We start from the raw sequence: 17641 nt of genomic DNA, 5'->3' as shown, positions 1-17641 counted from the left end.
CAACATTGCTGCTGCTGCCCTGGCCAGGGCAGCTATTGACACATCTTGCTTCTGCAGCTGCAAGCAGATGTCTTTACTGCTATCAGGGGAGCTGAAGAAATTCTCTCTGTGGGGAAAAAAAAAAAGGTCTGAAGAAGGCAGCTACATTCATTTCCCCTGGGCAATGCAACAAAGGGATTTTCTGCTGCCCCTTACAATGCTACTCCCACTGCTACTTTGGCCCGTGGCAAGCCGTGGTTCTGGGGGGAAGCATCTCGCTCCAGACTGCCACCTGCACAACGAGGAAAGATGCTCTCAGACATAGCAAAACTCAAAATATTTCAGTCTTCATCAGGACCCAGCAGAAATACAGTCAAACCCCAAATCCTTGCGACTATTTGAATAACTGACTTCAAGACCTGGTCAGCTGATAGGAAACATTTAGCACTTAGATATCCACATGAGTGACTAAGACTTTGCTGCTTTGAACATCCCCACTATGGACTATTTTGAGAAGACAAGAAATAAAGGAAGAGCAAAGGACAATGTTCTGTGAAGAAAGTGAGTGCAGAATCCAGCTCTGCACACTAAAAATTGGTCTCTGCACTACAAGATGAAGTAACATGCAGAGGCTTGTATGGGAATATGCCTGCACCACTGAGAACAAAGAAGTCAGACATGCCTGGCCACATGCATATCCACACATTCTCATTTTGGGAGATGATACATTGCCACCTTCCTCCATCCTCCTCAAGGAGTAATGAAAAGAAATATATTAAATAATAGCAGCCATAAATAAGGAGACTTTGCAGCAGAACAAAATTAAGCCTCCTTTTCTTACTGTATCTTTCCAAAACTTCCCATTGCAGAAGAGGGAGATGCTCCAGACAAAAGAGGGTGTCCAAAACAGGGTGAATTATTTACTGAGAAATAGTTATATTACAGATGTCAAAGTATTCAGAGCACCAGAGCAAGATGGAAAATCTTCATCCTTTTCCCGTTACAAGAGGGTGATTTTTGTTCTTTTGACATTTAGATGACATGGTAAAAGCAATGAGAAAAGAGTCGGGCAGACAGTGATATAATCCAGCACAAAAACTTCATGGGTTTATGTAAAAATAAATTAAAAAAATCAGCACCTTTGCCTCATGGCTTAGTGTCCTGAAAATGTTAAGCAGCTTTTTTATGGGATGGCACCATTATCTTCTGCAGATACAATTCACAGGATCTTTCTCAGAACTACATCACGAAGTACTTGTTCATTCACAGTATTTGGCAGCTGCCTCCGTAATTTATGGGTAGCATCCTATGTAAATCATTGAAAAAAATGACAGATCTCAGGGGCTGTTTGTTGTTTAATCTCAGTTTGTCATGATTCAAAAAGAATGATGTGAAAATACAAGGAAAGTAATCCATAATGGTAAAAAAAGATTCTTAGACATTCTTAGTTGTTTTCTAAGAAACATAAATAATCAGCTCTGTCAGCTATGAAATGAATCTACATTTTCTATTTCACACGAAGGGCCATCAAAACCAATCCTAAGTGTTTTACACCCCATTCTATTTCTGCTGGCAGAAAGTTGGGGCTCTGCAAGATTTGACAGCTACAGATCGTCCACTGAGCTGGGTAACAACATGAAAAAACATCACACAGAACCAGGCTGGTACTTTTAGAAAAGTCACAAGGCTTTGGAAAAAGGTTTGTACTTTGTGCTACTGAAAAACAATCCTTGGTCTTTATGCTGTGCTGCCAGGCCATGCCATCAGCTCTCTGTGTGCTGAATGAGCAGCTCACTGGCTGAAGCAGATTTTCTCCCCAGGAAAGGGAAAATTCAGAAAAACTCAATAGCCCAGTGAAAGACTGAGATTCAAATCCTCCATCCGAATCAGCTTCCAGGGAAATGCCCAAACCACCACACCACTGATCATATTGTTGATAAGATCTCAATCTCTCTTTCATTCTGTTTTACCAAAATTTGGATCCTGCTAAAACTGGTATGTTCCTGCCAGAGGTATTTTTCTTTTGATAAGTCCATATATTTCACTAAAGGTCTCCTCTGGCACATAATCCTCAACTCATTTACCATAAGTACTCTTACTTAAATTCCAATACAGCCACTTACAAATCCCACCACAATCCCTCCCACTTTCCCAAGAACTTGTCAAGAAAGAGACACGAGTAGACACAGTTTAAATAACTTGCTGGATTCAGTGATTAATATTAGAACGCACAGACAGAGCTTCACTGCTGATAGATGATCACATTTTCTCCAGAATAGGAGAACAGTGGTGCTTTGCAAAGCAGAGCCAAGTTTACATAAAAATGACAAAAGCAGATACTATCACTCAGATAAAGAAACACATTTCTAATACTAAGCCTCAGTTAAAAAAAACCCTAGAAGCATCTCTCAAAATAAAGTGATATTCCAGCCTGTGTTTCTTCAAGGACAGCAAAATAACTGCTACAGATGTATACTAAAGCAGAAGGAGTATTGGTCTCTGACATGGATAACTGTCACCTTGACAAGTGAAATTGGCTCATGAAATTAGCAAAGATCTTGAGATGACTGAGAAGTCAGCAAAACACCTCAATACCACTGCAGACAAACATCTGTTTGTCAAAGCTTTGCCTTCTCTCCCTGTGGGCTCCTGCTTCTTTCTGAATGGATGAACAGTGGCCACAGGCAGAGCTCTGCTGTGGCTGGAGTGCAGCCTTGGCCTCCAAAATGCCAGTAGAGATAGAGAAGCCACAGTTCAAGCCTTATGTTCAACTACAGCAGAAGACTGGCAGAAAAATCTACACCTACTGCACCACACAGAGTTAGCAGGCAGTGGTTCAGCTTTCTTCTGAAAGAAAGAAAAGCAAAACCATCCAAAGTATGCCCTTCCCAGAGGTTAAACTTCACAACAAGGTATTTTTAAAATACCCATCCTTTGTTAAAACCTCCTTTTCACGTGCATTTAATTGTCAGTGACTAGCATCTGCCTTCAAGAGCCCCCACCAGCTCAGAGCAGAGCTGTGCACTCAGTTTTAGCGGCAGGGAGTTTACCACTGCCTCCTCCATCTCTTCACTTTCTGGCAGAGGTAGGGACTGCCTCAGAGCCCATTCAACCTTACATAAAACACTACATTAGCCATGGAAACTGTAAGCAATGGACTGGCTTATTTTGCCCCTTCATAGCAAGTGAGAGAGAAGAATCCTGATGTCCCATCCCTGCTCTCCTGGTTACCTAATTATTTACTCAAAATGGAAAATTCAAGAGTTATTGGAAGTTACTCTCCCTACCAGTAATATCTTAACACCACAGCTTTACTTTTTGGAGAAAGTTGAAGGGTCAAGCCCTATAGCAGAACATATGATTAGAGATACTCTGATTTAAATCTAAGGAAAGAAGCAGCATCTTCTCTAGACTTTTTTTTACTAATTTAATCTGGCCTTTTCTTTGCTTTTCTTTCAGTGTTTAGAAATATGACAAATTGTTTCAGGTTTTGTTTTCTTTTTTCTTTCCCAGTTAGTAAGGAAAACAATCAAATTGTTCTAAACTAATTTCAAAATGTAAATAGTGCACCAAACCAACACTTGATATCTTGCTTTGGCTGTCAAATAAAAAAAATTCAATTATTTACACTGCTTTAGTCACACAAGAAAAGAAAGACTGCTTTGCAAAATGTAGAGTGTTACCCTGTATTCCTTCAGCCTACAAAAATAAACAAACGTCACAATAGAAAATTTGCTACAATTCCTCCAGCACATAAAATTCTTATCACCACAAGAGGCTAAAATGAACAATTTTTACATTAATTCAGCAATACAGATGGAATCAAGTCCTAGGTTGATTCTCAAGGCCTAAGAAGCGCCTCTAGATACCCTCTGCAAAGCAAGCAGTGGACATCAGCTGAAGCTCAGTCACTTCTTCACTGCATAAGAGGAAAAGGATGCTATGGAAGGGGACCCCTTGCCAGGACTCCCTTGTCCAACCAGGTGTCCCAAATATGAGCTGGGACACAGAATTCCAGCTGTGACTCTATGACAGCATGAAGTCCTGCCAGGAAACACAATACTGGTAAATAGCTATATAACTTCTGAGCTTCTGTGTTGCCAGAACAGAGGTAAATAATGAAGAAGACCTTTTCCCAGCTTGGAAGTTTTCTAGGTTCCAGCAAGTGTGAAGCAAAATTTCTGCAGTTGGCTCGAAACTCAGCAGCAGCCAAAACAGGGCCATTAGTGGGGAAGGACATGCAGGACCCTAACAGCATCCTAGCCCTACCAAGTCCCTCCTCCACCTTTGACTGGACTAAACAAGACATCATTCACAGGTGATTTTCCATCTAGGAGCCCCCAAAGCACAGTTCTCTTTTGGAACTGATGTAGTCTCTCCCCAGAGGAATCTGTGTCTTCAGAAGCAATCAAGAGATTAATTTTTTTCCAGTTGTAGCAAATGAAATAGTCTGAAGTTTTTTCCCTATTAAAAAAATTGACATGACTTATCTTGTCATAAGTTTTTATGTTGCTGTAGCTGGCCTGCAAGCATATTGAGATAACAGTGTGCAGTTAACAAGATCTGCAAGTCAGACATATTACAAAAAATACACTCCGAGTTATGCAAAATCAATGTTACACCACCTGTGAAAGATTGGAAGCATCACACAAAACTCTGGTGGGATGCACAATCTTCAAGTGAGAAACACACTTAAAGCAGAAGCCTTTTTGTCCAAAGACAAGCCCAACCTTCTCATCTCTTAAATGAAGCAATTAAGTAAAACGTGGGAAGTTCCACATTTGAAGCAAATGCCGCACTGCCTGTCTGGGTGTGCTGAGCCTTTGGTTCAGCTGAGAGCATGGACACAGGGCAAAAATTCACTACAATGGTACAACTTGTTTGTCAATTGAGTAACAGTAAGGGAACGTGAAGGCTCTTTACACCTCACAGCTGGGGCAGTCTGATAGATTACAGCTTAACCACCATGAAAGTTTAAGCCAGCGTGAAGTTGGCTTACAGTAAAGCACTTGATTTCATGAAAAGAGGGAGCTAAGAGCCTCCATGATCCATCACCTGGCTCACAGCAACACTTGTACTTGCATGCCAAGCCATGCCAAAGAGGGAGCACCAGGGACAGGATGCCTGTTCTGGGTACCAGCTGGGAGGACAGTGTTTGGCAGCCACCAGCCTCACTTAAAGAGGCTACACGAGGAACAGAATAACAAAGCCTCACTTATTTGCATCTCAGCTGCCCTAAATGTGCTCATGATGGAGATCTCTTAGTTTCCTCCGACGATCTATTCCACTGCTGGATGCTGTGTGCAGACTGCACAGGGGGAATCGACTGTCCCTTGGCTGGGCATAAAGAGAAAGAACAGAACCAAAGAGAAAGGCAGGTGTTGGTTGGGAGTCCTGTAAATCTATGCTCTCGTTATAGGGAATACTGATGTTCTGAGATCTGTACGTGCTATCAGAATTTGGAATAATCCCTCAAGACAAAGGCATATTTGAATTTTGTTCATATGTTTGCTTGGTTCCTACTTGAAATCTGGACATTAACACACTCTTTAAAAGCAGACAGGACACAGCTTACAGTACCTTCTGAAACTTTAGGTACTAATTCATACATGTCACATGTATTATACAGAAGAAGTTATTTTGCTACAGTTACATTTAAAAGCAGGTTTATGTTTTAAAGTCTGTATGAACTTCCCCTCACAGACTTTGGTTCACAGATTCTGTCAGGACTAAGCGATAATCTCTTCTCACCTGTTAAAGAGTCCAGCTCCTCAGATGTAGGGAGCAGCATACTAATGACATACAATCCTCATCAGACAGATTTCAGTATAAATGTGATACTGCTTTGCAGTTTGTTTCCATCTCTAGACACAACAGATTACACATTTTCCTTTGATAGACTAGAAAACACACACAAAAAAAGAACATAAGCAAATAATTAAATTTACATAAGAACAGGGTTTAAGGGGGACTTGCATACCCTGAACCTCAGTGAGTATGACTGGTACAAAAGAACACTGCTCATAGAAGGTACATCGTCACAAAACACTGTGCAGCAACAGGCAGCTCAAAGCCAATTCAAATACAATCTAAAAAGTCAAGGAACTGTTTACTAGAGAAAACCATCAAATGATTCACACTCAAAGCAGAAATCCCTTTCCCTTTAATTTGCAACTATTTTTATCACCAGTATTTGTTCATTTTCAGAACTAGTCCTGCTCAGTCAAGAGTTTGCTTTCTAGAGCCTGCACCACCCGGTCTGACCAACATGCTTATGCCTGTGGTAACATCATCACCTCAACAAGGTGTCTTGACTACACTACAGCATCAAAACAGGAAAAAACTTTGGGGGTATAGGGATGAAGGTCTGGTTCCAGTACAAATACACAAAAATCAAAGCACAAGGGCGGGGGGGGGGAACAAAAATCCATTATGATAGTATATTGCCTTGCATGCAGTCTGCTGCAGACACAGGCACAAAGTACCTGTGAAATTTTTCCCATTGGAAAATTCTGATCAACAGCAATAATTTTTCCTATATTGAAAAAGTTTACAATTTATATTCTCCCCAGTTTGTTAGAAAACACTTAAAGTATGGTGTCAATATCAGAAAGCAGAAAATGTAGTGTAGCATTTCAAATCTTTTGATCAAATAGCTCCATTTTGATTCTTTCCAAATAGCCATGTTTGAAACCATTTATTTCATAAAAATGTCAGTGCTGCACTAATTGGGACAAAATCAAATAGCATTTTGTTGCTCAAACAGCACATCAAGGTGCATTGACTCTAAGAGAAGGAGGTTCAGAGACCCTCTTTTAAAAGTGAGAGCCATAATAGCTTACATAAAGAGAGATTTAAAAGAAAATAAAGGCAACTGATTTAAAGGAAAGGATACAGATTTAGAAATAGAATAGGCAGTGAGGAAAAAAAGATTGAAATGGAGGGAAAACCTAGAGAAGACAGCAGGTAATCTGGCTACATTGTGGTCCTTTCACTAAACTACAGCTTCTGTGTCTGGCGCTCTCCTAAGGGTGGTTTGGGAGGGATGGAAATATGATGTGCAAATGTGCAGAGGATGTTCGTTGTCCACAGCCTGCTTCCCGTCAGGGCATCTAAAAATTCCCTTCCCACAACTGTCTCAGCTCTTCCTCACACCATCTTTTGAGTGGGGAACTCAGCAGAGCCCACGCTTACCTTTTAGGACTCAGAGTCCAACCAGGCTTATAAAGAAACTGGAATAACAATCACAAGCATGAGATAAATATCTAATAACCGCTGCCAACTCATTCAATTCAGCCTGTTATCAACAGCAGGAGATCAGCATTAAACAATTACCCAATTGTGTCCTCGGAGAGGGGGGCGGGGGAAGGGAAGTGCAAAGCATTTCTAACCAAGACACTGAAGAAGATACATTCCACCTTGACATGATTCACTTAAGTATCCTGCCCGACAGCCCTTCTGACTCCTGTGTGCTGGGACAAAGTGGGACATAGGAGCTGGAGCGTCACTAATGGTCTTCTCTACTTTTGCCCATCCGAGTCCCATCCCTCTCCTCTGCTGTGGATACAGATGGGTTTTAATAGACAGAGGGAAAGTGCTGACATTGTGTAGCCCAGGGAAAGCCAGGAGCTCCCACAGACACTTCTCCACTTAGCAGGGTTCACTGTGCATCACCCTAATGTCTTAAGATTTCAGTAAAAGAAAAAAATGGCAAGAGAGGGAACAGAAGAGCATCACCTTGCTCTTAGGGATTGAATAATCACATTTAGGGACTGCTATCACTGGTCTTTTGTCCTTGTTAATTTTCTCTTCCAAAGTTAGCATTCAGACACTTGCCAGCTTTTGTCTATTGCTGTTATCAAGGCATTTGCATGCACTAATCCGTGACAAATGGTTTCATTTGATGCACATCTGATTTCCTTGCCTGCCAACTACAAAGAGATAACAGAAATACCAAGAGAAACTAAATTAGAACTAAAGGAGTCATCTATTTGTTGGAGAAACTCAAAACAAAGTTAAGATAAGTACCACTCAAGTGACTGACTTGATGGAGAAAGCACTCAGGTTTCAGCCATAGAATGACAGTTTCTAATTACCTGGGGGAAAAAAAAAGCTGCATTTTAAAGCCTTACAAAAATACAATTATCACTACAGACAGAATTATACTACAGATGTGGGAGCTGGCTTAGACACAATCATTCTCTGTCAGATCCTGCCCTGGAACACTGAAACCAATCACAAACTCAAAAACCTCTGTTGTCTTCAATTAATCCCTTAAGTTTTTGTTTTAATGTACAATAGTGACTTCTGGCTGGCTGACAACCCAAATTTGAAAGCATCCCATGCAAACAACCAAGAAGAAGAACTTCATGAGTTAATGATATTCACAGCAAACAGTGTTAGTGTAGCCCTGATAGCTTATGATTTAAACAAGATTTTTAGATAAAGAAACACCTTTTATTAAAATAGCAGAGATTTTTGGGGAAAAGACAACTTCTGGAAACACTAGGCCTCTTAATTTCAGTGCTGCTCCAAACCAAAACAGAGCAGGTACCAGCTAGAAGGACACACAAGGCCCTCCTCATGTTTGTACAGGTATTAGATTTGACATCTGTGAGGTCTTTATTTCTTTCAGGAAAGAGGCAGCCACTGGCATATCTGAATATATGGTTCCAGACAGTATTGATTTATTTATCAGGATGATGACTTGGTTTGGGTAGTTGCTGGGATAACAGAAAACTTATGCAGATTTTTTTTTTTTCCCCCATGAGGAATATCAAGGCAGAAACAAGGAATGCACAAAAATAAAGTTTTTTTAAAATTACGGTTTCAACTTAGGAAACTCATTTCTCAAAAAAACATTAAGTCCTCAGAATTCTCCACTCAGTTCTTATTTTAGCATTAAAACATGAAATGGGTCGGTGTTCAAAAGCTTCTGAACTGTAAAATTAGCTGATTTTGAAATGCATGATAGAAAATATATTGTATTTCTATGATTAGTAATGTCTATAACTATATATTTATTAATATAATTATAGAAAATATTCATCTAGTCATATTTTAGTGTATTTCACCATACTTTCCTTATCGAAAGCACCATTAGCCAAATCTAAATGAAGCTAAATTTTTTCTCCAAAATGCACTTTTTGAAATGCATTGTTCTGAACACTATCTTACTGTTAGTTTCAATGTTACTTGATCACACTTCTACTTGTTTTTAGGTTTTATTTAAATTTAGAATCATTCAGAATGTGAACATTTGCCTCTTCACAGGCTTGTATAGGCAAATATATATATAATAGAGATACTTTCCCACACTTGAATGTGTTCAAAGTCACAAATGTGCTATTGATGGGCATGCATGTAGGGAAAAAGGTGCTAAATAATAGGTTCCCTTCATTTATTTATGTTCTTTTAAAAAATAAACATATAAATCAATGAAACAGATTTCCCAAATAAACTATCTTTGCTTGCTCCCAACCACTTAATTAAACACAATTAACTCTAGTTTGTTTTGGCAAACAATTAATGTCATGATCAAATATAAATAGACTCTGCAAGAAAAGATTATAATTAATAAATCCTTAACAATACAGTAAAATTACACTGAGGCTTTGCTTGCCAAAAATATTTAATGGCATCATTGAAGAGCATTAATGAGGACACTAAAAAAAGATAATAAAGTTTTATCAGAGTGTGTGCAGTTATGATCCTGAGTTTTTTTTAACATCCGGATAGAGCCTATTGGCTGCTGGCATTATTTACAACATAGGAAATCACAGTTCCAAGTTCCCCACTTTCTAATAATTTGTCATGTACGTTCATAGGACTTTTCCAATCACATTCTCCGTCAACATAACTTTCACTTGCACACAAGTTAACTACAAAAGTGATTTTTGCTTGTTGTGCTTAGTAGATTTGCAGTGAAGGCCCTCAATTCAGATTTGGTATCTACAGAAAGCAAAATTAATCTAATAGGAGTTTTGGATCATTCATGAGGATTCATTAAATGCATATTTTGATCTGAACCAGCAGCTCTCCTAATAATCAAGAGACAAGGATCAGCATTTAAGCTGCTTTTTAATTGCCTATTCATTTAGTGAGAAGTAAGGTGCATGATATACAAATAAAGCTTCACAGCTCATAGAAGAAATATTTATGCACAATTTTTAAAAGCACGCAGCACATGTGACTGTCGGTGGGAGCTGCTGAGTTAGAGCAGACTATTCCCAGATCACTTGTAGCTCAAAGACGAGGCACCACAGTGAGAGCACCGTGGTAGTAGGAAATTCAGCCATCTCAGATAAGAGATTGGCCACATATTGCACTTCACTGGGTGATTCTCAAGGAATCACTTTCACATCATCCAAAAACTAGTAAGGGCCTCCATTCCCACCATCAATTCAGTTCCCAAGCAAAGCTGTTCTCTCAAGGTAAGATAAGGATTACAATGGAATACTATGACACAATTATTGATTATCATACAATAGCAACAGTGATCATACACCTGCTGTCACTCAAGTGACCTTTCAAGAAGGGCAGGACTGGTTTCTTCACCCACTGTGGAGGAAAAGGGGAAAACTTGTTCTGAAAGGAATACAGACGGCAAGAGAGAGATGTCAGATAGCAATCTTCTAAATAGAGCATAGAAATATGAGTCACAGATACATACATGGGGCTTTGTAACTTCATTCAGCTTATTTTACACACCCAATTCCCCATTGTGCATCATTGACTGAGTCTCATAAATTTAGAGTCCAACTGTGCTGCAGTCCTCATGGTCCCTGCCTTGAGCACAATGAAAAGAAGTCTCCAGCACCGCTCCCATGCAAAAAAATAAGTTTAGCTGGAGAGAACTGTTCTGTACAGAGCATCTGAAAATAGAAAAAAATGCTGAATCCCATCAGGAAAATAAATCTTGCTCACAGCAAAGGTTGATTTCACAGCAGAGTGGAAGAGAAAACATTCAAAAGGAAATACAAAGATTATAGGCGGGATAGGATAAAACAATATGAAACTTAATGGGAGAAAACACATCTATCTTATGAGGAAATGCACTTGGATATTGCCTTTTAAAATATAAATGAGCCTTGGACTAAAGTAGGCTAATCATTAAAGGCAGGTTTCTGATGTTATCAGCAGAAATACTTCAGTGCAGAACAGCCGAGTTTGCCTTTGGGGTTTATATTTGTAGGTGTCAAATTTTCCTTGGGACTTAACCACTACAGTATGAATTCTCACAGTCTTTAATACCATGACAGCAAGCTACAAATAGTGCAGTGCACTGAAAGGTCCCTTCCTGACTCACCAAGGCCCCAAGGCTGCACTTGGAGATGGAAGCTGAGCATGGGGGTGTGGGAGGAGGAGATGCCTGCCGGGGCCACGGCAGCAAGAGGCTCTTTGTGGTCCCTGTTTCCCCAGAGCAGCTTCTGCCATGCAAAGAGGGATGTGCATCGCACCTGCCTGTGTGGCTGCCTGCAGAGAGGCCTGAGGGAGAGCTGACACGGCACAGGATGGGGAAGGAGCATGGCCAGGAGGAAGGGCAGAGCAGGGGGGCCAAACCAGAGCACAGACAGTGCCAGTACAAAGCACACATGCAAGAGGCAAGTCCTTTCTCACAGAATACCACTGTTAGCACCTTGCCCTTGTTCTTTTGCACAAGGTGTGTGGCAGGGGCTGTTGCAGGGAACACAGCCATGCTTCCAGTAGTTCCCATAGAGCCAGGCAGGGCACAGCGCTCTGCTCAGTGCCCCACCACACACCTTGTCCATGCTGTTCTTCACAGTCCATCGAGCTGCAACACCTGCTCCCCCTCAGGTTGCTTAGTCTCCCTGGATCAGAAGTAACAAGGCGTCACATTCAGCAGCATGACTGGTGACAGCTTTCCTCCACCTGCAACCAAGCTGTGAGCCTCCCAGCTACACACCCTTCTCCAGTGAAGAAGAGAGGTGTCCTCTTGCCTTCGACCCTCCACTGAGTACTGGTTGCTCCTTGGCAATGCCCGCTTACTCTTTCCCCTTTACCAGAGAGACAGGAGCCCATTAAAGCAACAGCTTACAGACCCCAGAAAAAAAACATAGCTAACTCTCTGGCTGCAAACACACCCTACAGCCATGTGGTTTCTCTTTTAAAGGTTTGATTTTTCAGAAAAAATAAAAATCACAGGGTGCAATACTTCTGATAAGGTCTGCTGCTGTAAATAAGTGCATTCCACAAGCACGGTAGGCAATTCATCACTATCATGCTGCTAGTAATCCTACCTCATCCTTAAGTGTTGATTTCATTACATCAGTTCTCTGCCTACACAAAATACACATGAATATGTTTGTCTACATACATCCAAGTATATTTTGTATGTGACTGGGAACACAGTAGGTACCTCCAACCTGGATTTCTTTACTTAGCAGTTGGTAGTTTCACATTTTCAAGAACAGACTGTGAAGGCCAGAGGTATATAGCAGAAAGGTATCACGAGAGAGATGATTTCCAGTGAGTGACAGGAACAGCTCATTGTGAGCAGGTTTTTCTGATTGTGAACAAACCAGGATACATATGGTGCTTCCTGTGCATTTACTGAGGTAGATGAAATCTGCATTAGGCCTTAGAGATTATAAACTCATTCATTTTAATTAACACAAGAAGCACCAGTTGTCAGTTTTCATGCTCATGACGTGATCTGCTGCATACTGGCTAAGTCATTGCGTGGCAAGTTGGACATTGTACACTGAAGACAACAGTTTGCATTCATAACATATGGTTAATGGAATACAATTCTTGCTAGTCATAGAAACTAGATATATTTATATATTAACTACCTAGTCCTACACTTGCTTCTATCAGTACCCAGAGCAAGATCTCTGTTGAATTCATCTTCCAAATCTCAATTGTTCTACAAAGTAAAGACACATTTTATTTACTCTTTCCTGAGTAATTAGATTCAGACCAACATTCTTCCCAGTATGTTTTGAACTCAATAGCCACATATACGGGGCATATGAACATAGCAGACCTTTTGAAATGTGAAATATGCAGTTTCCCCCAAGGCTATAAAAATCAGTGGGAAGGCCAAGATCAGAAGTAAGAAATTCTTTGCTCACAGCCACTGACTCAAGTTCCTGCAAAATGCTGTCTACTGAGAAACATACTCAGAGCATCCTTAGGTTGACATTGCTTGTTAGTTTGTGTAGAATTGCTTTGAGACTGATTTTCCTCCTTGTAATATGAGGTATAGAGAATCACTTCTTGAGATGATTTTTAATGGGCACATCATTAACTGCTGTCACAATAAAAGGTACTTTGTGTTTAGTAGACATATGATTCCAGCCTTGATTCAGTCCATGATTTCTTCCTCTGAATGTGCCTATTTTTAATTAACATATTTGCAAATGTCAGCATTGCTACAGTAGGTACATGTTTCTGCCTGTCTGCCTCACATCTCTACACTGTATGCAAGACTGTATGTAAGCATCCTTAATGTGTACCTAATTATTTGGCACAAACTTACAGGTGAATCCAATGTACTTTCCTGTATTTTTAAGCAACACATGGCCAGTGTTGTCCACTGTGATTCAGTATTAGCTGATGGTCCTCACCAGGAGGAAAACATCCCTCACTTATGGAACAGAGCCAGAAAATTTGCTACAAATTGCATGATTGAAAGGGTGGTGGTTATTTTTTATTTTTTAAACTTGAATCTTTTACTTGTTAATATCTTGTTGTCTTACCAAATGCCAGCATCTGCCTCCTACCTCTGGGCAGGGTCAATCCCGTCAATCAGATGATCAATGGACTATCACAGGCACTCAGCTAACTCTGCAAATCACAACCTGTCCACTCTAATCCTCAGGCCAATTCAACAGCTCTACAACTGTGTGTATCTTAGAGCCTAAAACAGCCAGTGTGGAATTCTTCTCATTACTACTCTTTCTTATTAAATCACACAGAAATGGCATGCTTGGAAAAAAATGGAGATTTGTTTCCACATAAAGTTATTCCCTCTGAATGCTTTCAAATGTATTTTGCCTAACATAATTTTCATAAAAATGAAATATAGTAATAAAAAACCTGCAGAAAGCCATGTGTATTACCCAAGGGGAATTATGGTGCAATGGTGTTCAGCTAGCTTACTCCAAAGGTCTCCTCTGGATCCCAGCAAAGAAGCCTGAAAAATCTACCCCACCCACCTCATGTATCAGAATCTGAAGGAACAGCCACCAATACTGAAGGGTGCTTAACAGCAGCATTCAAACTTTTCATTGTGTTAATAAAACAGGAAAGAATTCATGAACAGGAACAAGTAATACAGCATCACCCATCTTATGTTAAGCAATATTTACTATGCCCTTAATATCTGTGCCCACCCGCCAACATTTCAGAAAAATAAAGCTAAGTCAAATACTGCCACGTGAAGCAGTTTATCACATTTGTTTTCAGGTGCATACCTATTGCTAAGTTGTCTAACTAAATAAATAAGTACTGAATTATAAAACTGAAAAATTATACTACACTGAAAGGAAGATTTAAACTTCTGATTGCACATAGTGTGCAGAAATCTATTTCAACCTATTCAGACATTCACTTAAAGTTTCAGAAAAAAAGAACAAGCTCAGAAATCTCTGATAACCTAACCTTTTCATATATTGCCCTTGGTTTCCAGTGTTTCAAAATTGGATTAACCACAGTAATACAGACAGGTATACTCACTGTGCTAATCCACTGAGTTCAGTTCAAGTTTATTATGTTAAGTACACTTCATGAGGATTTTCTTTTACCTGCACCTTCCTGTGCTCAGTGAGACTTCTATTCATAAAGTATGAGAAGCACAAGATGGGGTGGAACCTGACTTTTTAATTATCTTGTACCAAAGTAGCCCCACGATGAAGTTGAGCAGCTCAAAATCTTGTTTTAGAGTATCTCATTATCTATGGAAGATCACAAACTGAAAGAAAAGGTATGCTGAGCATGATATTGATTACAGCTGTATTTGCTATGATTCAATAAGTTGAAATTTCATATACCAAATATTAAATTACTGAAATTATGCACTGGCTCATCTGCATCCATTTTTTATTCACTTTTATTTGGCTGAACATTTTAATCTTACTTACACAGTGACTAACTAAAAGTAAATGACGCATTCCTAATATTATAAATATGAAAAATAGGGTGTGCTCAGGGACTGCAGTTGAATACATTAAAATCACTCAGTTTGCTAGTTAACATATTTCCATCCCTTTTATGTACAACCTTTCACATTCAGTTGGCAGACTGCAAATTCATGGCCTTAAAAAACACTGTCTTGATTTTCTGTTGTGACAGCAGAAATTGTCCAAAATCTCTAACAGTTTCCCTAAAGGATGCTCACTAGCTGGTACTTCCCAGGTGCAGCACAATCTGAATCCGAGGTGAACATCATGTCAAATTCCACTCATCTGTCAACGTAGTGGATTATTTCTTGAGAGACCGAAATTGGCTGCCTGGGATCAGAACACCATCAATCTTATTCATGTAGGGTGCGGAGAAGCTGCCTGAGAAAGGCTCGCAGGAGGGGAAGCTTGGCTGTTTCTAAGTAGGTGATGAGGCAGCTGTAAAACCTTCACTCTATCTGTATCACATCTCTGAGTGAAATATTTTGTCATTTTTCACATTTCCTCAACACTTGGTATGCATTCAGTGTCTTGCTGTTCTTGCTTCATAAAAAAGGTGATTTTTCAAGTTTAGGCAAATGTTGCAGAGCTCTGGATCTGCACAGCTCATTTTTCCTCATAATGTCACTTGTTTCAACTGATTTTACAAAACAAGATTACATTTTCCTTTTACCTATCTGTTTAGCTAGGCTGGTTTTTTCCTATCATCTCCTTCACTGGGTGACAGACTCAAATAACTGGCAGCATTACTTACAATTGCATTGTAATAAATATTTTGCTCATGCTCTAAGAGTCCCAGATAAGAACCTCACCACTCAAACTTCAAACACTCTCAAACTTTCAGTGTCATCTAGTAACACCGTTAATCTGATGCTCTAACGTAAGTAGTGAGGGCTGGTCTACCAAAGATTTAGGTCTATTCCTCTACACTATGCATATTACAAGAAAGCAAGACAATGTCAATACCTATGACTTTTGGAAAACAAAAGTAGTTGGGAAAACTTTGAGTCATTAAGGCTGCTAAAGACCTGCAGTTCAAGACCGCCATCCTTGAAGGTATGCCATTAGATCAAAAAACATTAAAGTATTACTTGCCACATTGTTAAATGATTCATTATTGCGAGTTAACATTTTCCATGTTTCATCTCTAAAGCTCTTAGAACCTTTCCCACCTTTCTTTGGATCCAAATTTATTAAGCAACATTCTTGGCCCATCTGATTATAACCAGATGATAATACCATGCTAGAATATGCCAACTCCTCAATTTTTAACACAGCACATATTCTTCAAAGTGCAATTAACAGTTGAAAAAGCTATGTGAACCATTTATATTAATAAAAACACAATAAAACTACTAATGTGCAGTCTCTGTGGATCGCAACAGTCAAAGTGAGCTGCATTCTCCACTGATAACCTGTGGGATTTATTCCAACTTTACAGGCATTTAACTCCATTGAAAGACCATCCCAAATTCCCCTCTGGGCTACATTTTTGCCAGCCCATCAGTTTTCAGAGGTAAACTTGAGAACCTTAGAATAGCTGTGTCTCATTTATGCTAAGGCAAATACCCAACCTCCAGCAAACACTAGTGACTGTGACTGAGATTTGGTGCCAGTATTTTAAGCAACAAATCCCTGTCCAGTTTGGGTCAGATAACTGCAGAGTTACCCAAACCTGTGCTGTCATGATGTCTTTCCAAGTTATACACCCACTCCAGAACTGCACGAAATGAAGAGAAGGGGTGATAGAAATAAGGACAGAGAAACTGAATGGTTGGCCAAAATGGGGATTCCGGTGTTGGGAACTTGTTAGAAGATGATGTTAAAGGATGAATAGTCCAACATCAGATTGGCAAAACACAACACACATTTGACCGGCTAAAAAAAAAAAAAAGATGCTGCACAATATAAAGGCAAGCAACTCATAAAAGTTAAGTGATAAGAAGGATTTCATGATTATTCAGTCATTTATCAAGACAGACATGAGCACAGGCAAAGAGCCTGCAATCTTATGGCAACCCACAACTGATCTTGGTCCTACCTGGTCTGTGCAGGTGATGCTGCTGGAAAGTGTGATGGAGGGACCCCTGACAGAGCAGCATTGCACAGGCACTTATCCACAAATACAGGACCCAGGACATTGCAGAGACCACTGCCATTCTCTAAACAAAACATTAGACAGATATTATTACCCATTGCCTTACAGCACACAGAATAGTCAGCTTCCATTACAATAGTATTTTTAATTTTTTTCCTTTTTTACTCCTTTTGCTAAATATCTTTTGTCACTTGGTTATTATTCCCCCCTGCAGGATGCAATTGTCATACAACAAAGGTCATGTCCAAAAAGGACAGTTGAGGTAACAGGATGTCAACACAGAAGCCTGGATAACTTTAATAATTCAGTGGTAAAAATGAAACTGTAATGATCTGAGGACTGAAAAAAAACCCCAATGTAAGTAGAAGGCTGGAAAATATTCCCACATTGGTCCATAGCTGAATTTACAATTACAAAA

The 17641-nt window shown here is 39.8% G+C and overlaps 1 protein-coding gene across 1 annotated transcript in view; it reads right to left on the bottom strand.

The window, feature by feature from the left end:
• The window catches only part of TAFA1 (TAFA chemokine like family member 1), a 228582-nt gene that overhangs the window by 208808 nt on the left and 2133 nt on the right, over window positions 1-17641 (bottom strand). Inside the window, exon 2 of the mRNA XM_074835832.1 lies at window positions 17167-17287. Coding sequence (XP_074691933.1) covers window positions 17167-17284 — 118 coding nt within the window. The 5' untranslated portion in view covers window positions 17285-17287. The remainder of the gene's footprint in view (window positions 1-17166; window positions 17288-17641) is intronic.

This window comes from Strix aluco, chromosome 11 (genome assembly GCF_031877795.1).
Source record: "Strix aluco isolate bStrAlu1 chromosome 11, bStrAlu1.hap1, whole genome shotgun sequence".
Classification (NCBI taxonomy): Eukaryota; Metazoa; Chordata; class Aves; order Strigiformes; family Strigidae; genus Strix; species Strix aluco.
The sequence above is the reverse complement of the archived record's forward strand: the minus strand, read 5'-3'. Positions and strand labels throughout refer to the sequence as shown.